The 25,840-nt window shown below is 40.3% G+C and overlaps 3 protein-coding genes across 5 annotated transcripts in view; all 3 read right to left on the minus strand.

The window, feature by feature from the left end:
* The window catches only part of LOC122644647 (ATP-dependent DNA helicase homolog RECG, chloroplastic), a 133,882-nt gene extending 116,521 nt beyond the window's left edge, over window positions 1–17,361 (minus strand). Inside the window, exons 1-3 of one of the 3 annotated variants that reach the window (XM_043838034.1) lie at window positions 17,350–17,361; window positions 6,569–6,586; window positions 5,420–5,524 (exon numbers count right to left, since the gene is read on the minus strand). In XM_043838034.1, the coding sequence (XP_043693969.1) occupies window positions 5,420–5,458 (39 nt within the window). In that variant the 5' untranslated portion in view covers window positions 5,459–5,524; window positions 6,569–6,586; window positions 17,350–17,361. Of the gene's footprint in view, window positions 1–5,419; window positions 5,525–6,568; window positions 6,747–17,349 lie in introns of those variants that run through there. The other 2 variants (XM_043838036.1, XM_043838035.1) reach the window with 2 other exon arrangements.
* Window positions 12,153–13,456, minus strand: LOC122645354 (uncharacterized GPI-anchored protein At4g28100-like). Its single transcript, XM_043838665.1, has 2 exons — window positions 12,787–13,456; window positions 12,153–12,485 (listed from the first exon to the last, which is right to left on the minus strand). Exons 1-2 carry the CDS (start codon window positions 13,453–13,455, stop codon window positions 12,153–12,155), a joined length of 1,002 nt encoding a protein of 333 aa, XP_043694600.1. The 5' UTR covers window position 13,456.
* A 1,779-nt stretch (window positions 17,362–19,140) lies between the features above and the next one.
* LOC122644648 (serine carboxypeptidase-like 50) lies at window positions 19,141–20,631 on the minus strand. Its single transcript, XM_043838037.1, has 2 exons — window positions 20,592–20,631; window positions 19,141–20,557 (listed from the first exon to the last, which is right to left on the minus strand). Exons 1-2 carry the CDS (start codon window positions 20,608–20,610, stop codon window positions 19,206–19,208), a joined length of 1,371 nt encoding a protein of 456 aa, XP_043693972.1. The 5' UTR covers window positions 20,611–20,631; the 3' UTR covers window positions 19,141–19,205.
* Between the last annotated feature and the right edge of the window lie 5,209 nt (window positions 20,632–25,840).

Raw genomic sequence — 25,840 nt, forward strand, 5'->3', positions numbered from 1 at the left:
AAGGAGGAGAAGGGATAACACCTGAATGAGGTTGGTGGAGCTCAGGATGAGGATCCAAAGAGGGCTCTTGGCAGGTCTTCTGTCCTGTATTATGTAAGCCTTCACCTTTTTTGTATGTAATGTGGTAATCTTTCTGATTACCAGAACCATTTTCAACAACAACAGCCCCTTCTTTGTGTTTCCCAATATCAAATAGAAACGGAGAAGTAAGCAAAGGTGGATAGAAAGGGATAGAAGCAGCCTCTTCATTTCCACTATTCTCCCCCTAAAGAGGATGATGAGAAGAAGTAAAGAAAGGAATAGATTCAAAGAAGGTCACATCTTTGGAGAGAAAAGTCCTTCTGGAAGAGGGATGGTAGCACTTACACCCCTTGGTAGAGGAGTATCCAAGAAAAATACATTTGAGTGCTTTGGGGTCATGCTTGGTCCGAGCACATTTATTGACATGGACATAGCAGACACACCCAAACACCTTAGGAGGAAGAGAGAAAGCAGAAGTCTGGGGAGACAACAAGTCTATAGGGGATTTGGAGCCAAGAAGTTTAGAGGGCATGCGATTGATTAAAAAAGTAGCAGTAAGAAGGGCTGCAGACCAAAAAGTCTTAGGAACATGCATGCCAAACAGGAGACTCCTAGTGATTTCCAACAGATGGTGATTTTTTCTTTCTGCCACCCCATTCTATTGAGGGGTGTCAACATAGGCAACTTGATGGATAATGCCATGATCAGTAAAAAACTGTTGAAGCCCCCCATACATATACTCCCCTCCTTTATCAGAACGAACAATTTGAATGCGAGTACGAAACTGGGTACAAATGAGCTGATAAAAATTTTTAAAGGCATCATAAACATCACTTTTTTGTTTCATCAAGTAGATCCAAGTGGACCAGGAATAGTCATCAACAAAGGAAACAAAATAACGATAGCCAGACAGAGAAGTAGTGGGAGAGGGTCCCCAAACATCAGAGTGCACAATATGGAAAGGAACATCAGATCTATGACCATGATAAGGATAAGGAGAACGACAATGTTTGGCAAATAAACAGGGTTCACACTTAAAGACATGAGAAGAAGGAATGGAAGAAAACAGGTGGGGTAATTTTGCCCTCATAATACCAAAAGAAGGGTGACCCAAACGCTGATGCCACAACATCACAAAGTCAACATTACTATTGTCATTACGCCCACATACATATGATTGAGCAGTCGTAAGAGAAGATGGACCTGTATCAAGAAGGTAGAGTCCCTTTTCCTCACGGCCTCTGCCAATTACCCTCTTTGTCACCAAATCCTGAAAAACATAATGAGACGGAAAGAAAGTAACAGAACAATTCAAGGATTTGGTTAGATGGCTCACAGATAGGAGATTAGTATGAAACTGAGGAACATGTAGAACACAGTCAAGAGAGAGAGATGGAGAACACGGACACTACCTTTACCAGAAATGGAAGAATAGGAACCATCAGCAACTCTGACCTTTTCCTGACCATAATAGGTAGAGTAAGAGTCATAACACTGAGATTTGCCGGTCATATGGTCGGTGGCTCCGAGTCAATGACCCACATAGAGGTAGTAGAAGGGCCAAATGTAGAGGCTTGTAAAGTGGAAGCGGCAAGACACCAATGTCTGCTCGTAGTCCATATGGAGGTCGCATAGGTGTATCCTCGTGCAACAAGGTGCATGCCGGCTCCCCCTCTTCCGCTGCCTGGTATACCAGGGGGATAACCATGAAGTGTCCAACATCTCTCTCGCATGTGTCCAAACCTCCCACAGTGGTCACAGCGGAATCTATCTCTGTCATTTCCTTGGGGTGGACCCTGGCCTCTTCCACCAAGAGTTGACATAATGTAGGAATGAACAAAGAAAAGGAAATGATACTCAAATCCAATGGGGAGTATACTTCTCAACCCAAGAAAGAAGGCAGTCCAGCAGCCAAACAAAGTGAACGCTTCTCAAATCCAATGGGGAGTACACTTCTCAACCCAAGAAAGAAGGCAGTCCAGCAGCCAAACAAAGTGAACAACTCAAAGATCACAGAAATGCAACACCACAACCGGAGAAGCTCAAACCACTTTCCTTATCAACACAAAGCAGTCCCACTTCAAAAGAAAAATATTCAACTCAAATTTGAAGACCACATTTAACCCAAATACAGAGACAAATCAGCAATCGATTCCACCACAAGAAAATGTACTATGTTCACCTTAGCTTCACTCCATAACAATCAAGAACACTCAAATAAAGTACTCCTTCAACCAACAGCATCCATGCAACACACCACAAGGCTGTATAGGTGAAACAAAGAGGTAAACCAGAAGCTGTAAAGAGAGAACTATGTTCTAAATCATTCCATATCACTAGCCAATTCCCTAAGGACCTTAAAGGATGCCTCTGGGCGATTCTAACAAGCCTGCTCCCTGTAAAATATGTTGGAATAAGGGAGAATCGAAAGAAAGAAAGAAAATGCTGGTGGTTCTGTAGCAAAGAAGACAAACATGAGTTGCAGGTCTTGAGCTTTCTCCCTTTGCAACCAGGCTTTTGGAAGCATGAAAGAGGAGCCTAAGGCGACTCCAATGAACCAAGATTGGACTTGAACAAACGTAGGGTGAAGAAGAGACAAGCTATACACGAGAAGTGCGTAACCCATCTGAACTTTCCTTTGTTGATTTGGGATTTAAATAGTCAAATCTTCACCTGGATACCTCTATTGGTGTTTCCATAGTCTTCATCTAGACATATGGCATGATTCCTTCAAAGTTTTTCACATAGCAGCCCCTTCCTTGGAACCCCTTTGTAACCTAGGGTTCCAAAGAGAGGGAGAGAAGAAGGAGAGCAAGTAGAACGACTCTCAAACCAGAATCAGAGAAAGCTCTGATACCAAGTTGAGATTTAGGTAATGGATGTAAAGTAAGAAAGAAGAAGAGAAGAGGAAGATGAAGAAATGGAGAGAAAGAGAATTCGGTGGAAAGTTGTGTGTGTTAGAGAATGTCTCTCACACACCTATATTACTTCACTAATGAGAATAGAACAAATTACATACTCCTCCCTAGGGAGGTAAAAGGGAAAAAGAGAATTACAATATAAGGCAACTAGTAAACTAACTATGTATGTGTTGGGCCCCTGATCCCATGGGTTTTCATTGTAATGGGCCACTTTAATGGGCCTATAATATAGGTATAGGCTACGCATAAGGGATTAGTTACTTAAGTGATTCTATTTCTTTATTTTACTTATTATAATAAGTGTTTTAGTTAGGCTAGATTAGGATTCTACAAGTCCAGTCCTGTTTTGAGTTAGTTCCCTTCATTATTTTAGTTTCCTAGTCAAATTAGGTTACCATATTAGTTAAGGATTGGGTTAGACCTTTCCTTTTAGCGTAGGAGTCTGTTTCTGAGTCTTCTATATAAGTTTGTAAGGGGGGCCAGAATTGTACACGAATTTTGATTAATGAAAAGCTATTGCTTCTCTTCTCTTCCTTGCGTGAAGAAATCCCTTGTGTTCGATCAAGGAACCTTGTGTTTGATCAAGGCTGGTTGGTGTTCAATCCTTTCAAACCACCTTGCGGGGTGACGCCTAGGCGCTTTTCTTTCACTATTTTCTTCTTCCTTAACCTTCTTTTCCATTAACAAGTATTGCTTCTGAAATTTCCTGTACTTGCCTACTCTAAATAGGAATTCATATACAAGGCATTTTTTGCATGACTTCTGTTTTGAGCAATCTGACCTTTAGAATCATACCATATTTTGACCTAATATTCTTCAATCAAAAATAAGAACTCAATTCAAGTTTGACAAGATTCTGACCTGTCGATCTGGAAATATTTTAGATTTTCTATTCTGCCCTTCCGCACACTAGATACTGATTTATGCATTATCAAGCTACTGTTTTATGATCTGTATGGTATCCATATGCAGAATCGATTGACAGAATTCAAACCCTAATTCTGATTTCTGTTTTGGTCTCTGGAATTACTGTTTTACCCTTTTCCTATTAGAACTGGGATTAATCAATATATTCTGATCTAACCATCAGATCAAGTTTTAACTTTCAGCAACGGTTCTCTCTCCCAAATACTGAACTTGACTTGAGTTTCAGACTCATCCCACCATCTGATTTGCTTCTATATTAATTATCCTTTAATCTAAACTTACACTCAGAGAAAAGATCATGTATTCTGGTACTGTTTTGATCTTTCTATTACAGTACTAAAAATGACAGCAAACCCGATCCGAAATTCAACTACCACCAGCGCCTCACTGAACAAAGCATCATTAGAAGTTCAACTAATGTAAGGCCAATTATAATAATTAACACAAGTAGAAATAACAACCCAGGCAGTAACAAACTCCCCTGGCTGCAGGCTCTAACCAGAAAACCAAAATTTGAAAACATGACAGATTGAGCCAATAGATGGGACTTACTGTGGATCGAAGGATGATCTGAAGATAGGGGATCAGTCCTCCAAAGATGAGCTGATTCTGATGATCTGTTATGGAGATCTGAAGTTGCATCATTAGAGACTTGGGGATCAAGTCACTCAATATCTTCAATGGAGAAAAATCTGATAGCGACCAGATATGTGGTCTGATCTTCCACAAGTATGGATCGAGTGGTCCTCTTGAAGGGATGAATGCAGTCACCAAGCTTGATGAAGAAAACCCCTTTCGGTTGCAGAGATATCAGTCTTGAAATCAGCAACAAGAACATAGAAAGAATGGGAGATGGAGAAGATCAAGTAGAAGGATCATGGGCATAGGGATAGGTGGCTATCTCAGCCTGGGTATCTCACCCTCACAGCCTCTCCCAGGACAATCAGATTGCAAACAGCAATAATTTTATTTCTTCAAATCATGGGAAGCTCTTCAGAGCAATTATATATACAGCCCTAATGGCTGAACACAAAAAAAATAGAAACTAGAAAATAGAAGTAAGAATCTAACTAGGATTCTCAACTAGGACTAGGATTCCAATTGGGATTACAACTCAAACATAAATAGGAAATTAAATAAAAGTCCAATAAAATAAAACCTAACATCATCGGACTACAATTTTACTGCTGGTGTAGGGATAAACCTATGGTGCTGCTGGTGTAGGAGAATCCCTAAACCTGTGGCTGTATTTTTTTGGAGTACAGCCTAGATACATCATCAACAGTTAACAATCTCAGTTTTCTTAACAAGATTTTATCATGTTTGGAGTCATTAAAAAGGCTAAACTTGTAAATATTCTCAAATCTAACACAAATTTGTAGGATAAAATATAAGACAACAATTCAAATATTTTCCCTTCAAACATGTTAAAAACTGTACGGCAAAAAAACACAATTATCTCCAGAAGAAAAGCAAAATAATGGTTACTGCTGAAAATGATGAGACAAAAATACTCTCAATATAAAATAAAAAAAGTGAAGTTATTATACCATGCTACATGGTCGCAAGTTCGAGGTGGCCAGTGCCATGTGTAGGCATGTCTAGTAGGCACACAGAATTGGATGAGACAAATCTCAATAATAAATTAATATTACCTGCAAGGTTTATAATTAATTATTATTTGATAGGTAATGTATATAGGAAGAAGAAATATTATGACAATCAGAAGAAAATAAAATGTTAAACGGTTTCCATCCTGCTACTGCTGGTTTTATCCAACATTTATAACATCTCTAGAACATAACAGGAAGAATTGTTCTTTATAGGCAATATTAATAATAAATGTCATGAAATCAGATACAAAAGATAGTAGGAAACAAAAATCAAAGGCCAAAAAGTAGAAATATATCTGATTCAATGTCTTTGTAATTTGGAGGGGAAAAAATCCCCTGGTGGTTCACCATCTCCAATTAACAATGTATGCTTGCTAAGTTTCTCCTTTAAAAATGCATTATGCAGTAAATTCAAAAAAATAAAAAAAATAGACACAGGATTGAAAGAGTTCCTGAAATGGTCAAGGGGGAACCTTTCATTTAAATAACAGACCCGGACCATGTTATGTTTGCAACAAGATATAGAGAATCTATAACCCAGATTTTAATTAAGGTCCAGAGAAACGTCACGCAATTTCCACAACCTAAGTTCTCAAGAACTTACAAAAGAATAGCAATTGACAAACATATTCATCTTAGTTATCATAATTCACTAAAATTCTTTCAACCAATATGAATTTCTAATTTTTCATAGTAAGAGACCAGGAAAAGGATTTAACTCTTGCATCCCATACTATAGAAGTCTCAGACCCATAATTATAAATTTCTCTTCAAGTGTCACTATATCCTCTTCAAACTGAACTTGGCAATGCTGTCCCTTGCGAGAGTTACTAACGATAGTAGCTTGTCCAGATAGAGCAGAAACTTGATAGGCTAAAGGCCTTAAACTCTAGAATAGTAAACGCAGCAAAGATTATAACAGTGCCACCCATCCATAACCTAATGTTCCATACAGAGTCTAAAGATAAATGGTCAAATAGCTAAATAGAACGTCAAACTCCTGGCAAAGGAACAAAGAGATTAGTAGAGGAGAGATATTCAAGTATGGAAATAAAGAGAAACAGTTGAAAATGAATGAATAAATACCTGCGAATAAGGAAAAGACTGTACTTGGAACTGGGAAACCCTAGCACGGAAGTAGGGACCAAATTCAGGCAGTAGAGAAGTAACTCACTAAGCGTAGCTCCTGTGGGAGAGGAGAAGGCGTTCTGAGTTGAAGTTTCAACTTCACAACCTCGAAGCTGAAGCACTTCCGGTATTGGAGGCACCAGGAGCCAGAAGGCGGTTCCTAGATAGCGAGTGGAGTGTGGGGCCATCGGGTATTATCCCAGATCCCAAGTCCCAAGTCTCAAGTAGGGGTGCAAGTTTGGCCAACCCGAATCGCCTGAATCCGAACAGGGCTTGGGCTGAGATTCTGACCCTAAGTTAGGGTCGGGTTGGGCCAGGGTTGAGGCCATGGGTTGAGCCCAACCCGGCCCAAACCCTGATTTAAGTTATACCTATAAAATATATGGGTGAAAGTTCTCAATCCGGTAGTGTAGCCTATGCCATCACTCCCATTAGTCTATCTCTCTCCTCCTCATTTGAAAAGATGCCTCTACCCCCCTTGTTTTAAGGAGAGGGATAGACTCACAAGAGTGTTGGCGTAAGCTACACTCCCAGACAAAAAGCTGCTTTCCAAAATTTATATATTGATGTAGGCCAAATGTTCTCTGTGCTCGGGGTGCAAGCTGTGCCTAGACACATGGCGGTTGGTGAAATGACCACCTAGTCCCCCTAAATGGTAGGCCCATGTGTCTGGGCACAGGCTACACTGCTGCACAGAGAACATCAGCCCATTGATGTATTATATATAAAAGGGCAAATTTCATGGACACCCCCTATAACTATTCAAAATGACAAGAACACCCTAAATTTTGTAAAAATATCACAGATACCCCTTACTTTATGACTTTATTTCAACTTAATCCATTTCTAACGGTCTGCACAATTAAGTCACTGTTAACTCTTTTATAATGACAAAATTACCCTTACCACATGATGAACTTCCCATAATACCCTTAAGGTTAAAACCTCAAATACAAATCATTCTCTTCATCGTTTTGCCGTTGCCGCTGACTGCTGCCACTGTCGTTGCCGCTAACCGCTGCCCGCTGACACTGTCGTTGCTGCTATTGCTGCATCTTCTTCATCTTCTCTTACCCCTTTTATTTCTTCTCCACACCACTGAACCCACTGACCCACTTTCTCTTCCATTTTGTCTATTTGTTTTTCTGTTTCCTGAAATCCAAAATGCCATCACCGGTCCCATTTTCTTCTCTAACACCCCATTTAAACCTCTTTTATTTCTTTATCTCTCCCACTCAACCAAACACAAATCCAACATCTGAAACCCTTTTCATTTTCTCTTTGATTGACGGCGGAAGAAGCAAGAACAAGGAAGAGGGCCATGGGGCTTCTTCTTCTTCTTCTTTCTCCTCTTGCAACCCCTTTCCTGCAACTCCACCCCACCCTGCTCTTTTAACCTTGTATGAAACGCAAGCTCTAAGTCTAAGATGAATAGTGAGACACAAAGAGAGAGAATAATGCTTGCCTGCTTGATGTTGCAAAGTTGCAGAGGCTTAAGAAGTGAGGCAAAGAAAAGAAAGAGAGGAGAGGGGGATTAGGGAAATACATGCAAAAGGAGAAAAAGAAGAAGTTGGTAGCACTTCACGTTCTGCAAGAGCGTCTTATGTTCCTCCACACCTCCGTAACCGGCCACCGTATTCAATGGCTCTTCCATCAGTAATGATCGACCAAGTTTGATGCTGCTTTAGGTGGAAATCGTTGGGATGGTCCAAGGTCTAATCTGGGACGGCCTGGCTGCGGTGGCATTAACTTTGATGCCTATGAAGATATTCCGATGGAGACCAGTGGGGATAATATGCCACCATGGAGTTCTCTGTTCTTCTTCTTTCTCCGATATTTATTTCCTCTGTTCTCACTTTCCCTTACTTCCACCTGCTAGATTTTTGGATCCAAAACGAAGTAAGATCCGCTGCAACAACAAAATGGAAGCTGATTTGGTAGCTCAGAAGTTATTTTGTGGAGCTCTTATCAGACTTCTTGCTTTGAATTGCTTCGCAACATTCGTGTCCTCTGAATCAGCCAAGCTCGTGAGTTCTGAAGGTATATACTATGCAGAGAAATTTCGATTTCTTTTCTTCTTTAACTGAACTTATATTGAATACTTATGTATGTTTAACACTAAACATCAAAATGATTAGATTATTATGCAATAGAAATGGACATCCAATAATCCAGAACACAAAAACCTTGATTAGACAGTTTAATGGAACCCTAGATCAATAGGTCACTTACAATTTCTTGTTTCATTTTCTGCAGATGGGTGATGATGAGTTGCTGCAAGTAATCGTCGCCGGAGAAGAAATCGCCAGAGTTGATTGTCGACAGCTGGAGCTGGAGCAGCTGATGGCCGCCCACGGTGGTTGTGCTCTCCTACGGTGCCTCAACGCGCTCCAGTGGGAAGAGAAATGTGGAAGATGATAGATTTCTTAGTAATTTTTAGGAAAATTTACTAAAAGGGTAAAATCGACATTGTCACTTTGGATGGTAACTCTTCTAAGAGGGTAAAATCGTCATTTTATCTTGGGGGTAACCTTGCTTAATGTCAGGGGGAAGGTTGCCATTTTGACAAAATTTAGGGTGTTCTTGTCATTTCAAATAGTTATAGGGGGTGTCCGTGAAATTTGCCCTATATAAAATAAACTTTAAATGTTAAACATATTTTGTTATATAATATATTATATATGAAGATAATATAAGTGATAATATATTTTATTATAGTGTTATTTTGTGTAAAATTTATAATTTTCTCCCTGAGCAGCCCAATTCAATCCAATCCATGTATCTCTCCCTTCCCCTACTCCATGTTCAAGGCTAATCAGGGTCAGCTCGGCCCAAACCTATGGGTGGGTCAGGGTTGGATTTTCCAGGCCCTGAGTTAAGGTCGGGTCGTGCTTGGGCCGAGCTAAGGAGACTCAGGGTTGGGTTGGGGTTTTAAAAAGCCCGGCTCAACCCAACCATATTGCAACCCTAGTCCCAACTCCCAAGTAGCCATAGAAAAAGGGTCACGTGACCCTTGAGCTATAATTACTAAAACATCCCCTTGAGACGAATTGGGAAATGTAACGATGCAAGTGTATCTACAAATAAATAGAAGGGAGAAAGACGGAAAGAACACTACCAGACTGAGTAGTATACGCAAATACCTCTTTATGTCTACCACTCATCTCTTTTTTTTTTTTTTTTTTTGGTCGAAAAGGAATTAACACCTTTTCTCCAATGGAATGATAATTTTGCCCCTATTATATGAGGAGATAGATAGACACATGGAGGCATTGGTGTCTGCTACATAGCTTGATAAGATACTCAATCCTATTTACCTTCAAAACTCTGCCGCATACCACCAGATCAACACCAACTTACGTCTTGCTTATGTGCGACACGTAGCAAAGAGGGAAAAAGAAAGATTAGCCAAAGGGACATAAACAGGGGAGCTGGGAAGTTGGGGGGGGGGGGGGGAGTGGAGTTCCAAGGGGATAGAGGGCGAGGGCAAAGCCAAAGGACAGTGGGGTGGGGAGGGAAGGTCATGGAACTTAAAATTCAACGTCTCACATAGTAGATGCTCTATTGCGAATGTCTTAAACCAACAAATGACCCTAGGTTTCTCTCTTGGTGAAATGGTTTGCAATAATTTGCGTTCTTTTGAGAAAAGCACTATGATTATGATCATAGTCTCAATTTATTCATGGCATACAATATATTTTGTTTGAGTTCATGGATCTTTTGTTAGAAATAATCTTTGGGACGAAGCTCTAATTATAAACCATACAGTGAACCCAGAACTCAGATGTAATGAAACACAAAAAAAAGATTTTGCGTAGTTTGCACCGTACATATGTTGATGATGAATACTCAACGATCACAACCTCGATCTGAGCCTTCTATAGCCACGTGAAGCATAGTCTAACCCCGGTGTTGTAAAAAGGGGGAAAATCCATTTTGAGATGTCTAGCTTAAAGGTACATCATCTGAATCAACCTGACCTTGACCCCCAATCTTGGTGGTCCACTGTCAATTATGGAGCTTAAATTGAATCCAAACCAAGGTTTAGGGACAACCCCATTCTCATCTTCAAGAGCAAGCTTAAGCACACAGGATTCTCAAGGAAGCAAAATTGCAACCATGAGTTGAGATTGACGCCTCAGCCCTCCTCACAATGCTAAGATTACGTCTCCTCCTAGATTTCTATTGCCTTTGCACTCATGGACTTTTATCCTCTGAGATTCATTGACCGGTACAATTGTGTGGTTCCTCTTATAGGGGGCTGAAATGACCATTCCATTCCCTGACCGAACACACTACCCGGGTGGGATCCAACCCCTTCTATTAGAGGCACTAGGGAACCATATCGGACAGGGGAACAAATTCTTGCACTCATTTGCCTCCTCCTTGTTTGCCAATCCTTCACGGTTTCTCTCTCCTCTCCTCTCCTCTCCTCTCCCCTTCTTTCTCCTCACCCCTATCTACAACTCAACTCTCTGCCTTCTCTCTCCTCTCCCTCATATCACCTCTCTCTCTCTTCTCTCATCTCCTGCATCCCTGTGTCGTATCTCTCTCTCTCTTGAACATTCTCAAATCCCATCCCACGACCAAACTAAAAGGGGGTGGGATGCTACAATGGTTTCCCCTTCCTTTCCATCCCCTATTGTTCCACCCTACTATACATAGGACCCACTTACTTAAACTATCCCACCCCATACTCCCCTTCAAACACCACATCCTTAGGTTTGGGGTTAGATCTTCCAACAACCCTAAAAACCAAAAACAAGATCAATTAATTAATTGATAGATTAGTGATCTTTAATCCATTTTGATTAATCAATCTTAATTGCATCGTAATCGATCAAGGGCATTGTGGCATGTCCTCTTTTAAACTCAATTCTCTTCCGTAGGGTAGGGTACTAGTAAAGGTTGGGCTTGATAGCACTATGCCCTAGGACTGTGTCTGCCGCTCTCCTCCTCCATCGGAGTAGTCCCCGAACCCCTCCCATTGGTTGAGTTGCTAGTTTTAGGAAAGCTAGTAGCGTGCCCAACCTCCACTCATACTTGTTTGTGCTAAAGGTCTCTATCAAGTTTGTTCCTCCATCGAAAAATTCAATCATTTTGTTTTTGGTGAATAATGTGGCGTACCCATCGCTCTCCCTTATTAAAAATATAGGAAAAAAAATGCTGCTTGGTTGCATGCAGAGTGCAACCAGACACATCACCTTGAAATAACTGCCATGTCCCGTACAACATAAAAAATCCCCTTGATCGATACTCCAACATGTTCTCTCATTGACTCCTGGATGCACAAGCCACGTGGCCCGGGCAACGTTCTTCTTCCCAAAAATATTCATTAAAAATCAACAAATTCCCATTTCTATCCCAAACATACGATAATCAAAGCTACAACAATTTTATCCACCTAAACTATAGATACATAAGGAGAAGTGATGATACATGCTGACAGACAGATCGAAAAATGACAAAAGAAAATTACAGGACTAATTTTTTTTGACCTTTTTCGTTTTAATCCCTACACAATTACAATACTAATAAAACATCACGGATATGGAGAGAAATACACCAAAGAAAGTGCCACCAAGGCGATGGTGATTTTCACGGGAGGTAAAAGGGTAGTGGTGGAGGAAGATTTACTGTCCAACTCATCAGATCCTACGGCAAAGGGCATCCCGTCACTGGTCAAGCTGCAAGATTTAGGATCAGAGCCATCAGTGCTCATCATGAGAGCCCGAAGGACTGCACCCACCGTTGGAATGTAAGCCGTTCGATTCTCCGCGAGCAACCAAGTTAGACCCATCAAGTGGCAGTCGTTGTTATGCATTTTGCTCTTCCTGTCTTCTTTACTATAATTCACACTATTCTCCCTGTTAAGCTGCCATAAATTACATTTAAAAAAAAAGATTAGCCGTCCGATAAGAAAAAATGGAACCCACACCTTAAAAGAAGAAATCATAAGCTACTGTAAATTAAGGATTAGGAATCCAAAGAAGAAACTATGAAACTTTCCCAAATAACTGGACATGGAATTGGAGGTTGGGAGAGAAAAAAGGAAATTGGAAAGTGGAAGCCTTTGTGGGTTCGTATATCCACTCTCCAGATTCGCATTCTACGCTATCATCTCCATTATTTGTAATCGATTTGAGAGAAATTAAGAGCTTCGATTTGAAGCTTACCTGGTAAAGTGAGTTCAAGCACTTGGAACAACCAGCAAGACTCGAAAACCCTTTATTGTTGCTCAAGCAATCCTTCTCGAGGCGCTTCACATTCTCACCCCCAACCAGCTTACCTTCTTCGGACACCGAGAATGCTTCAGGACAGCTGAAGGGTTGAAGCCTTATACCACAATAGCAATAGACAAGGTCGCAGGTCTCATTGGGCTGCAGTAGCTGGATTTCCTTCTCCTGTAACGCATTCTTCAGATTACCTACGCAAGTCTCCGAGTCGTCAGGCAGCGCAGGCAGGTCGTACGGCTGGTTGGTCATCCTGTTCTTGCCTGCCCTTTGAAGGGCAGTGGCGGAGTAAGCCGAGTAGAGCCACGCGGCCAGTACGGGGCAGCAGCGACTCTGCTTCAGCTCTGCGCTTGCATTTCCGTTATTGGCTTTGGAAGCACCGCAAGCGAGGGTGATAGCATGGAAGAGCTCATTGGGAAGGTCGAGAGGGCAGCCAGTGAGGTCAGATTGTTCGGGGAAGGCTGGGATCGTGGCTGGGTGAGATGGATTTGGGAATAATGGCTGGATCATCGCTGGTTCTGGTTTCACTATTATTGGCGCAGCGTTCAGAGCTGCTGGAAGGAGGAAGAAGAGGAAGAAGGAGAGGCATTGGAAAAGATGATTTGGGGACATGTCGTTCGGGTCTGCCTGTGTGGGTGTGGGAGTTGTGAATGTCTTCAGCTACCTGGATGTTAAAAAGAGACCGCAGAGAGAAAGAGACAGGATACTGGAGAGATTGAGGGGGTCATGTGCCTTTTTACGGGAGGAATTGCACGTAATGTCGTAACCCAAGACAAGAATGACTGGATATGGTTTGGGTTCTTTTGGAGTGTTGGGTTGGGTTGGGCCTTCAAGGGAAGACAGGGACGAAAAGGCAGCCTGGACGAGGGCCCAGGGATTTCGTCCTTCTTGGATTTGTTTGGTTTTCCCCCAATAGCGTGGGATTCTTCAATTCTACTGAACAGGTTAATGTCGTGAAAATTTTATTGAATCTCTGTTTGGTAGCAAGGAAAATCAAGGGAAAGGAAATAAAAATTTGCAAATTGTAATCATTAACTCAACATGATTAAACTTCTTGTTATATTTAGTAATGATATTTTTTAGATGTATTTGTTATGCGAATTTTTTTTCTAAAGTATCGGAATTCAATTTTCCTCACAAAGAGGGTTTTTTAAATCTCTCTCGTGATACCATTTTTAAGACTATTGTTAGCGTGGTATGTAGATTTCTCTCCCAACTAACGTTGTGGGAACCTTCTCCTATTTTCTACTTTACTTTTCAAACCCAAGGGATTTTTTAATGCAAAATACTGTGAAATTTAACATCCAATTAACATAAAATGATTTAAAGTTAGTGATACAATCATGTGGGATAATGATAATAAAATTTTTCTCCTTTATAACCAAACATAGACTAGAGTAAGGTTCTAAATCTCGGTGCCAAGACAAGTTTCGACCAGCCAGAAAATCGAAATTTTCTAGATTAGGTCGAAACCTAGTATTTTCAGGGCAAAACTCAACATGTCATGTGCTGTTAAAATTGGTCGAAATTGTTGAAACTGGTTGACACTTGGTATTTTTTGATCGAAACTAGTTGAAACTACTGAAATGTGCGAAATATAATCAAAACCAATCGAAACTTGAGTTATACAAAATTTCGTCTCGATTTCTTAAAAGACCGAGATATCTCGATTTGAAACCACTGGTTTCAACCGAGTTTTTGAACCATCAATAGGGAGAAAGTGATTTACATCAACAACACATGGAGCTAACAATTTGAGAGACTGGAAAAGCACTCTGCACTACCAATATGCTAAGTTCTAAATTGTCCTGAACCACATGGGCTTAATAACATGAGGGATCCGATTTGGGCCAAATGGATGGCTGATTAGGCCAAAATTAAGAACGTTGAATGGGTAAAGGATCCTTTGTATTGGGCCACACTTTGAATGCAAAATGCTGAAAATTAAGTTCATATTGTAATTTTAATTGACAAACGAATCAGTGTCTTCATTACCACAACAACCTTGATCAGTTTGCTTGAAACAATAACTACGATTTTTTAGTTGCTATGTTAATATAAGATGATTCTGGTGTTATATCTGTTATATCTCATGCGAAATGTACAAGTAAAGTATCAACACCAAACTCTTCTTCATTGTTCCGTTAAAGAAGAAAAATAAATAAAAAAATCAAACCAAACTCTTGGATTTTTTTGCTAGGTATACTAGGCTAATATTGTCTCTTCTTACATGTAGTTTTCTACTGATTCTTTTTTCCAATTATTATGGGTTGTTATGATAGGAGCATTTACTTGATTTCAGCACTTCACAACAAAAACTTATTTTGAAATTAGACAAGAATCATAAAATTTGGGAGCATTCGTCTCTTATGACCCCATATCAATCTTATGGGATTGATCCCACATTGATTTTATAAAGGATGTGATGAGAGTTGATATGATCTTGTGTGTCCTCGCCCTACAAGTCGTTTTTTAGGGCAAGTTTTCTTGAGTTTTATATCAATGGTATCATATCAGTAGTCGACGATCCTCATTTCCAACCCTCACACAGAAGGGATGACTTATGCTACAGTGAAAACCCTAGAAAAGGGCTACATGTGCCAGACTGAGATCTTGAAGGACGGCTTGGAACCGATAGAGACCTTAGGGCAGAGTGAAACCTCTTAGAATGGAAATTATAAGTTTGACTGTAGAAACACCAAAAAGAAAAACACAGAATATAGCCATTTCACCTTCGGCCTTGTCATCAGCAAAATAGCAACCTTTGGTAATCTTTACAAAAACATACCTAGGGCCCAAAAAAGATTTATGTAAACCTGTAAGACGGACGGCCAAGTGCGTCCCAAGAGACCGGCTGAGTTATGAAGATAGGGGCGTTGTTCCAAACATTTGAGATTTTCACTTTAGCTGCATGATTAGCCAGGGCATCTGCAGCCGTGTTCGCTTCATGGAAACAATGGGAAATTCGCCACTGTATTGAGTCCAAATAGATTGAGACTGACCACCATGTCTGCATGAAATACCAAGGTATCTTGTGAGATCGAATTGATTTAACCACAGCTTCCGAGTCGCTCTCAATCCATTGGTTTGCAATATGTAGATCCCGTGCCTGTATAACTCCAATAAAGAAAGCAGCCATCTCTGCCATTAAATTCATTCCCACTCCTTGCTAAGATGCAAAGCCTCTGATCATTGAACTAAAACAGTCTCTAAAAATTCCGCCTGCTCCTGAGGACCCGGGGTTACCCAATGATGATCCATCAATGTTTAATTTCCACCATCCAAGAGGGGACTGTCTCCACTTAACCTCAACAATATTTTAGGCAGGAGGTCTGGATATATCAGGATGCAACTTCCTAGCCAAAATCAGATCATGTACTGATTTGACTATCACCCCACGACCACGAGAGCAAACCGCAACATCGCTGAAACATAGCTTTACCACCTACATTGGAGTTTTTCTCATATTTTCATACCTCCGTCTGTTGCACTCCATCCAAATTTGTTAGAAAGTGGTAATCGGAGCTACCCTCCAAGTAATCAGAACCATTACTTCGTTACCTAGCTTGCATTTTGATAAAAAAAAGACATGACCATAGCTCTTAACTGTTGTCAATGATGCACCCCTTACCATTACTTATGCTAGAGTGAAAACCCTAGAAAAGGGCTACATGTGCCAGACTGAGATCTTGAAGGACGGCTTGGAACCGATAGAGACCTTAGGGCGGAGTGAAACCTCTTAGAATGGAAATTATAAGTTTGACTGTAGAAACACCAAAAAGAAAAACACAGAATATAACCATTTCACCTTCGGTCTTGTCATCAGCAAAATAGCAACCTCTGGTAATCTTTACAAAAACATACCTAAGGCCCAAAAAAGATTTATGTAAACCTGTAAGACGGACGGCCAAGTGCGTCCCAAGAGACCGGCTGAGTTATGAAGATAGGGGCGTTGTTCCAAACATTTGAGATTTTCACTTTAGCTGCATGATTAGCCAGGGCATCTGCAGCCGCGTTCACTTCACGGAAACAATGGGAAATTCGCCACTGTATTGAGTCCAAATAGATTGAGACTGACCACCATGTCTGCATGAAATACCAAGGTATCTTGTGAGATCGAATTGATTTAACCACAGCCTCCGAGTCGCTCTCAATCCATTGGTTTGCAATATGTAGATCCCGTGCCTGTATAACTCCAATAAAGAAAGCAGCCATCTCTGCCATGAAATTCATTCCCACTCCTTGCTAAGATGCAAAGCTTCTGATCACTGAACTAAAACAGTCTCTAAATTCCGCCTGCTCCTGAGGACCCGGGGTTACCCAAGGATGATCCATCAATGTTTAATTTCCACCATCCAAGAGGGGACTGTCTCCACTTAACCTCAACAATATTTTAGGCAGGAGGTCTGGATATATCAAGATGCAACTTCCTAGCCAAAATCAGATCATGTACTGATTTGACTATCACCCCACGACCACGAGAGCAAACCGCGACATCGCTGAAACATAGCTTTACCACCTACATTGGAGTTTTTCTCATATTTTCATACCTCCGTCTGTTGCACTCCATCCAAATTTGTTAGCAAGTGGTAATCGGAGCTACCCTCCAAGTAATCAGAACCATTACTTCGTTACCTAGCTTGCATTTTGATAAAAAAAAGACATGACCATAGCTCTTAACTGTTGTCAATGATGCACCCCTTATACATTCATTTGTGTGTTGAAGTGTTGTCCACCAAACTAGCTTAGTAGGATTGGCCACATCATTTGGTTGTGGTTAGGAATTAACCTTAACATTGGATAAAGTCTTATAGAACATCACAGAATTACTTTAATCCTACAAATTTAGTATCCCTATCGCATTCATTGTCCAGTAGTCTTTTTGATATACATTTTTACCAGTTGCTTCTCAGGTGAATTGGCACAAGTGCTGCCTCACCATGGACTCGAGTTTTGAGTAGAATGGCTCATGCTGGTATATGCAGTGATCCAAATATGAGTGCTCTAGTTAGATCTCCACCTTGAAGTATTACCAAGGGTTGGGGGGGGGGGGGAAGGAAATCCTCTCTTCTCTCTTGAATGTGATGGGTCTTTTTATTTTGTGCAATTCTTGCGAAAGGTTAGGACTCCAAACTCAATCCACCTCAGACTCTGCATAGGCAGGACCAGCATTGGGTAATGGCTCTTATTAGATCTTGAAAGTTGTTGTTGGGTTTTCCAGTTTATACTTTATAGCCCACCATTTCCTCTTTTTTAAATGCACGCACATAAGTGCATTATAGTGTGGTGGAATTTTTGACAGGAGCATTGGGTAATGGCCCTTTCCAGTTTATACTTTAGAGCCCACCATTTCCTCTTTTTTGAATGTACGCACATCAGTGCATTAGTGTGGTGGAATTTCTGACAACCAAAGGCATATATGTCTTGAAGGCTTTTACATGAGTGCATTAGTTTGATGGAGTTACTGACAACCAAAGGCTCATGTCTTGAAGGCTTTTACATGCAAAACAATGGTGTTTAGGTTAATACTTTTAGGAAATGCTCATAAACATTAAATTGTCAGTATTTAGAGACTAATCTTTAATGGTGAATGGTATAAACTCGTTATGTGAGCTTTTGTGGGGTTTGCTTCTTGCAGCTGGTTGTTTCTTTTCTTTTTTCTTTTTTTTTTGGGGGGGTGTGAAATATACTAAGACAAACCAATAATGGCAGAGCATCTCTGTTTGCAGGAAACCATGATCATAACAGAAAGTTTAGTCCAGGGGATTCATGTTATCATTTTTAGGTGATTGGGATATGAGGAGTGATCTCTCTGGACAAAATTGATTGGTTTTCTGAAGACAGATGGTGGGAAATTAACTTCAGTAATATTGGCTTGGAGATCTAACTATGAAAGTCCAATGCATTGTTGGTTTTGCTAATTCTGTGTTTTTGGATTGTTGTAGTTCCAAAACCCCTGGAATTTATCTGCTTTATCTTCCTAAACTGATCCTATGACCAGTGGAACTTAAAGAGTTTGAACTGTGAGAATTACTTCATCTGTTTTTTTTTATCCTAGACCTACTGAAGTTTCAACTCCAAGGGTCAGAAGCAACCAAGTGAAGTATACCTTCTTGTTTGGGCCTTTAATCTTGAATTCCTTTTCTAACACAACTGAGACTGTAATTAATTTCCAGAATCAAATATTGGACTTTCTACATTACATATCTATATTTGAAGTACAAGGAGCTGAGTTCTGTGATGGTATTCTTATTCAGAATCAGATATTAGTTAGACGTCATAGATTACAGATCTATCTATGAAGTACCAAACCATCCTATAATTTGATTCATTATTTTACTTCAGAAGAACCTGAGAGGAATTCATAAATAACCCTTACCATCTGGTAATGAGAAGCTCTTTTTCTCATCCTGAAACAGTCCTCTCTCCATAATCCAGTCTTCGATCATCGCCTGAGAATTCACTGCCTGATCAGCAGGTACAAGGTGCCCAGCCCCTGAAACAACAACTTGACTCAAGCTCCCCCATTTTTGCACGTACCCAGCAAGCTCTTCTTTAACTTTCCAGACCTTCCGCTCTGCCATTAGAAAACTTTCTAGTCCCTCCCAATTCATCTCTTTCACCCATGCTTCAGTCGAAACCACTCCATCTCTCAAATCAAACTGCCCTTGGTATAGCAATACCTTACTCTTCTTCACCAATTCCTCCACCATGAACTTTACACTCTTCATCACATCTTCATGCAAAGCATCCCCAACGACATGACTGCATTCCACCCAAACCAACGAATTTTCTACGCCTAAAGCTTTCTTCACTTGTTCTTTGTTCAGGAAAGCAGTGACAGTTTCTGTTTCATAAGGGGTCTTCCTCCTGAAATCGTAAAGGGTAGCCAACCCAGTCAAATTCTGCAACCAATCCAAGATTTTGTTACGTGCATCCGTTGCTTCCTTCCATTTACCCTCTTGGGTCAGCTTCACAGCTTGTGCTTGAATCTCCTCTAGCTGGGTCCTCTGTTTCTCATTAATCAAGCCCGAGTAATACGCCGATGCAGCATGAGTAGCAACCTGAGTGACTGGGTGAGTCAACCCGTTCCCTATTGCAACTCCCCTTAAGTTCAGATCCGAACTCTGTTGCAGTATGTAGTACCCAACAGCAGGAACATATTTTCCTCCATAGCTCTCTCCAGTGATGTAAAGTGGACGAGATTTGAAAAGTGGGTCTGAGGAGATAAACGATGTGAGGGCAGCGATAAGGTGATTGGCCATGGTTTCTTGGTCTCTTGGGATCTCTGCAGGAGAGGAAGCAATACTGAAACCAGCTCCAATGGGGTTATCAATAAAAAGAAGGCCAAATTGGCGATTCCAAGCACCTGGGTTAGACTCAAGAACAGGGTCGTTGTTGCCATTTTGTTTGGGATTCAAACGCCAAGGGCCGAGCTCAAAGAAGTTTCCGAGAAGGGAAGAGCAGCCGGGGCCGCCTTGGAGCCAAACGAGGAGGGGTGTTTGAGATAAATTAAAAACGGGTCTTTGAGCTTCATAGAAGGCGAAGTAAATAGCTGAACTGGTTGAAGAATTGATCGGTAAGTAGCCAGATTTCGAGGGGTGTGATTCTTTGGGGAAGAGAGGAGTTGGATTGGCCAAAGATATGCAGAGAAAGGAGAGGAAAAAGAGTAGCTTGATTAGCTTGGGAATCGAATCCATTACTCTTCTTCTCTCTGCTACCTCTTCTCTGCTCTTTTTTTTTTTTCTGGTTTCCTCCAAGGATCATGCCTCAAAGTATGTCTCTCTTAAATCCAATAAAGTATGTCTCTTCATGGATTAGAATCTAAATAAGTATTGGGCACACGAGTCACATTTCCACTGCTCGGAATAAAAACTTTGCCTGACGGAAGAGATGACGCATCTTTGGCCTTTGGGTATTGAATCTGATGCGACGCTTATCTTCTGTTGTCTTCATGCATGATTAGAGGATAGCTAATTTGGGACGAAATTTTGCTGCACAGTACTAGTAAGGCTGCCAGTCAAGCAAATGGGATCTTAAAGGGTATTTTAAAAAATACTAACACTTAGGAGGGTATTTATGAACCCAAAGGGTTCCATTTCCTTGGCTGCTAGCCTTGTAGCAGAACATTCCTGCTATAAGTGTAGCAGCAAATTTTTTTTCGCTAATTTGGTTTATCAGAATCCCTTTTATTTGGAGAGGCCGGTTGGGATTTGATAAAACATTAGTCAATATATTCATTATAGGAGAAAGCATATTTAGTAGATATCCCCACCCCTGCCTTCCACTAGAAGAGAGTTCTAAGGCGCCTTTACCCCCCTCAAGATCCCAATTTCACAATCAGCGTATAGTGATCACAGAAAGTTGGAGAGCCTCTACAACTCCTATAGCCGTTTCTCGTACGAGAACGTCTGCAAGCATCCAATGGAATTCAAAGGAGGAGTGGATTCCACCTGAATGGCTTGCAGGCGTACGAGAAAATTCTCATACGTGAACCTGAGCCAAGTCCAATAGCCCCATGTTTACTTGGGATGTTCTTGAACTTGATGGTTCTGATTCCATTAATGCATGATTTCCCTTTCTATAATAAATAAAAAAAGGGATAAAGAATGCTAACCGGTAATGCGGTGTGTCATGTACCTATGTCAAACACAGCAGTGCGTGTAATGATCGGTGCACATTGCGCACCCCTAGAAAGGCAGAAAGGACCAATGGTGCGATGATCATTTGCGCACGGCTGTGTCTAGGTATAGGTACATGCCACACTGTGCGACTGGTTAATGTTCCTTATCCCATTAAACAAGAAAAAAGAAAGAAAACGCATGGGACTTGCCTAAAACAAGAAAATGAGATTAGGATATTATAATATTTTTTTTTGGTAAGAAGATTAGGATATTGTGACAAACTTATAACATTGAGGTTAGATGAGGCTGTTTTTCCACGTCTCACCAAGTCCGGCGCTACACATGTAACCCTAACAGGGTGCTGGACAAAATCCTTTTCGAGATTTTGGACCGTTCCTTTTAGAGCTCAGGCTCTATTCAAGGAACCTGGCATTCCTCCAGCCACGGTGGAAGCTGAAGGATCCAACCCAGCCAAAATAGGGGGGTTTGTTCATTTCGGGGGGGGGGGGGGGGGGGAGGGGAACACCTGTGAAATAAATGACCCAAACACTTCTGTTTTGGCTGGGCTGGATCCTCTAGCTCTTGCCACGACTGGAGGAGAGCGGAATTCCTACTAAGGGGAAGAGATCTAGCACTAAAGGTTCTTATGTCCATCTCTACCATGTTATCGTATTGGGGTATCGGCCGATACATATTGGTATTGATCAGATTGGTCGGATCCAATAACGATTAATTGAGTCGATATGGATCAGCCCATGTAATATACATGGGGAGGGGAATCTCCCACACGTACTATATCAATTAGTGTGCGGAAACCAGTTTCATTAATAGGTGACTTATTTGGGCTTTGTTATATATAAATGCTATCGTTAAACCTATTGATGATCGGAGTAAAGTTTTCCGCTTCTAAACCTCTCGGTTAATTGAATTTCATGTCTCAGATGTAATTGGGAGACGACAACTAATTATTCGAGACCGACAAATGGGTTCAACAATAATAGATATTAAATACTATTCTCAACTAAAACAAGTAAAATAGAATATATGTTTTCGTAACTATTACTCAAAAAGCTTCTTCTGTACTTCCAGAATTTTTTTTCCATTCCATGTAACTCCAAACATGTGTGAATAAGTTTCATCAATAAGATGCTTAGAAGCACAGATCTAAAACACAATATCGTATCGGTGTATCAGCCATACATATTAGTATCGGTCGGATCCGACAACGATACTTATCAGAGTACAAATGTGAATCTTTTTCAACAAAAAAGAAATAGTTTGATCCAGAATTGGTAGTGTTATTATTCCTGGATATTTTACCTTATTTAATCTCCAAATGAGGAAAAATTGTCAGGAATAATATAATATAATTAACACTTTCTCTTCTTGAATCTCCAAATCTTTACCCCAAAAAAGAAATAATCTCCACACACTCATGGGCTGGCCATGGGTATTTTTCCTTATTCGAAAATACTGGTTTTTAAGCAGAACCCATGGCAGAGAAGGAAGAAACAAAAAAACGAACTTGTGGCTGTACTGTAAAAGGAAAATAAATAAGAGGAGAGAGAGAGTGTGATGAACAGACGACTAAGGCAGTGTAACCGTTACCATATGTCAAGTACGAGGACGAGTGGTTTTTAGTTTTGTGGCGTTGGATTCCCTGCAAATCCCTGGGTATATGGTAAGGTCAAAGGAGAATTTAATGTTGGTTCGGTCCTCGCGGATTATTTTACAGAGGAGGTGAGGATCACGTTAGACAATAAATTTAGGCTAGAAATGGAAAATCAGGAAGCTATCTATATAAGTTCTCTCTGGTATAGAATTTGCCATGGAGGAAGATTTCAGATAATCGTTTTTGTTTTTGTTTAGATGATTCAATATGATCGTTGTTGGCTTGAAATTGCTTGGTGTAGTTCGGGTACTTTGAATTTTTCGCATGGTTTTGAAAACCCAGATCATAGATGCGCCGGGACAAAGTACCCGACTTCCCCAAGCAAATTCAATCCCTTGGCGAAGAAACTCGGTCTTTGAATTTCTACATTTGAACTGGTTTCCGTGAAATGCCATTCTCCCATGTCCCCTGCTTCAAGAATTTCTTCTTTGGGTTTGATTGATATGCTATTGCTTCCGTTTGTATTTTGAATTGTTTGGTCCATTAGATACACAAAGAGAAGATTTTTTTTTTGCTGGCTTACTGAGATTTCTTAGGTTTTAAGTTTATATACTTTTGATTTCTGTACAAGTTAGGATTATTATAAAAGGATTCTGATTGGGTTAGGATAATATTTGTTTTAAGTTTCTTTTTTATTGTAAGAGACTTTGAATACTGTTGTTGGCTTTGTAAATAATTTCAAAATTGTTTGCTGTCATGGTACTGCTGAAAAAATAAATCTGTGAAATTGATGAGTTATATGTGATCTCAGTTGCATTATCCAGGTTCATCTGTAGGTGTAGGTTGCATAGTTGTCAAGGCAACGCTGGCGTCCAGGCGCTTTGGTCGCCTAGGCGGGTGCCTGGACGCCTTGTTCGTCTACTTGGTGTCGCCTTGCTTTTTTACCCTCTCCAACGCCTTGGGTCGTCTAACTGCCGTGACAACTATGGTAGGTTGCTTGGGTGTCCATTTTACATATAGTTTCAGAGTTTTGCTTGTATACTGAGATTATTCTCTTGGTTCTTCTCTCTGTGCTCTTGATATCTGTAGAAGGTAGGATTGTTGTGAATGAATTCTAACGGGAGGCATTAAGATCAATTTGTTTTGTGTTTGAATGATTTTGCGGACTTTGAATTCTAATACTTCTTGTTGGTTTGTTTGTAGAACTTGAGTGTCTGGAAAGCGAAGATTATAAAAGTTGCTGTTGTTATCTACTACTAAAAAGATCTGTGAAATTGGTGAGTAACATGTGATAGCTATTGCATTCTGCAAGACTATCTATAGGTGGAGTTTGCTTGAGTTCTTTTTGCATAGATCAAATCTTTACAAGCTTACAAAGATTGTTCTATTTGATCTCTTCTTCCTATGCTTATGATTTCTGTAGAAGGTAGGATTATCATAGCTATATATAATGGGAAAAGAGATGCCAACTTCCAACTTCTATTTGTTTTTAATTTTTTTTATTCTTTGTCATTTGTGGAAACTTTGAATACTTCTTGTTGGTTTATTTGTAGAACTTAAGTGACCAGAAAGCAATGATTTTCAATATTGCTATTGTTATGTACTGCTAGGGGAAAAAAAAACACTTAAATTGGATGAGTAAAATGAGATCACCCTTGCATTCCGTATAGTTATTTGTATCCTTATCCAATTTGTTGTAAAGTGTGTGAGATTTTGGGGTTTTTGATTTAGGGTTTCTAGGAGAGTGAAACAGTGCTATTTTGGGTGTTCTTCAGAGACCTCCATTGTAACTTTTTTTGATTTACATAGTGAAACATCTTCGCCTTTGCCCGTGAACATAGCACACCATTCTGGTGTGTTAACCACGTTAATTCTCCTTGTTATCTTGCTCTGTTTTTGTTTTTGTTCGTATTTTGGTAGGTGTTTGTTCTAACAATCTTTAATTTTCTTAAATGTGTAGAAATACTTGAAGTTGCCTGGATGTTTGATAGACCTCTTTTTCTATGCTTTTCAACCCATCACCTATCTCATGGACAACTTGATGGGAGTGGCTACCCATTGATCAAGCATCGACCGATGCATCAATACGTATTGATCAACCATTTATCAACTTTTTGAAGTTCATAGATACCAATCAATAAATAAAGAACTAAAGAGGCCATAGGAATTTTTTCTTGACAACAGGAGTTGCCGTGATGTTAAGTTATTCAGTTTGTATGTGACCATATCCAAACCTCATTGCACCACTGAACTTTCAAGTGTTTGTACATATGTAGCTGAGGACATGTTATCCACAAATTTTGGGTTTGTTGGCATCTTCATAAATTTCATTCTTTTTTTTTTTTTTGGGTAGAAATCTTCATAAATTTCATTCATTTCCCATTGTCATGTATTCTACCTGCTGCTTAATCCAAGTATAGCAAACACCATTTATGGCTTAATTTCCAGTACTAAGAATCTGCGGCAGATATGTTGGACAATTAGGAAATTGGAATTAATATACAATTTAATGGAAGATCAATGTCTGTGTCCATGGGGATCTGCAATATTGTGAACTGAAATTTATGAAATATGGTAGCAAGACAGCAACAAATGGCTTCTATCCTAGAAGACCAAAAAAAAGAGCGTCTCAGTACATGAGGCTCCTGCTATTGCAGGGTCTGGCTGAGGCAAAATGTATGCAGCCTTAACCCCCGCTTGGTGGAGAAGTTGTTTCCACGTTTTGAACCCGCAACCTGACAATAGCACAACTTAACTGTTG

The sequence above is a fragment of the Telopea speciosissima genome, chromosome 11 (assembly GCF_018873765.1).
Source record: "Telopea speciosissima isolate NSW1024214 ecotype Mountain lineage chromosome 11, Tspe_v1, whole genome shotgun sequence".
Taxonomy (NCBI): domain Eukaryota; kingdom Viridiplantae; phylum Streptophyta; class Magnoliopsida; order Proteales; family Proteaceae; genus Telopea; species Telopea speciosissima.

Excerpts from the sequence above, each read along its gene's own strand:
- LOC122645354 (XM_043838665.1), bottom strand. The coding sequence starts at position 13,455 with ATGTCCCCAAATCATCTTTTCCAATGCCTCTCCTTCTTCCTCTTCTTC. Across the intron at positions 12,486-12,786 it reads GCTTGAACTCACTTTACCAG|CTTAACAGGGAGAATAGTGT; the intron begins GTAAGCTTCAAA and ends AATTTATGGCAG.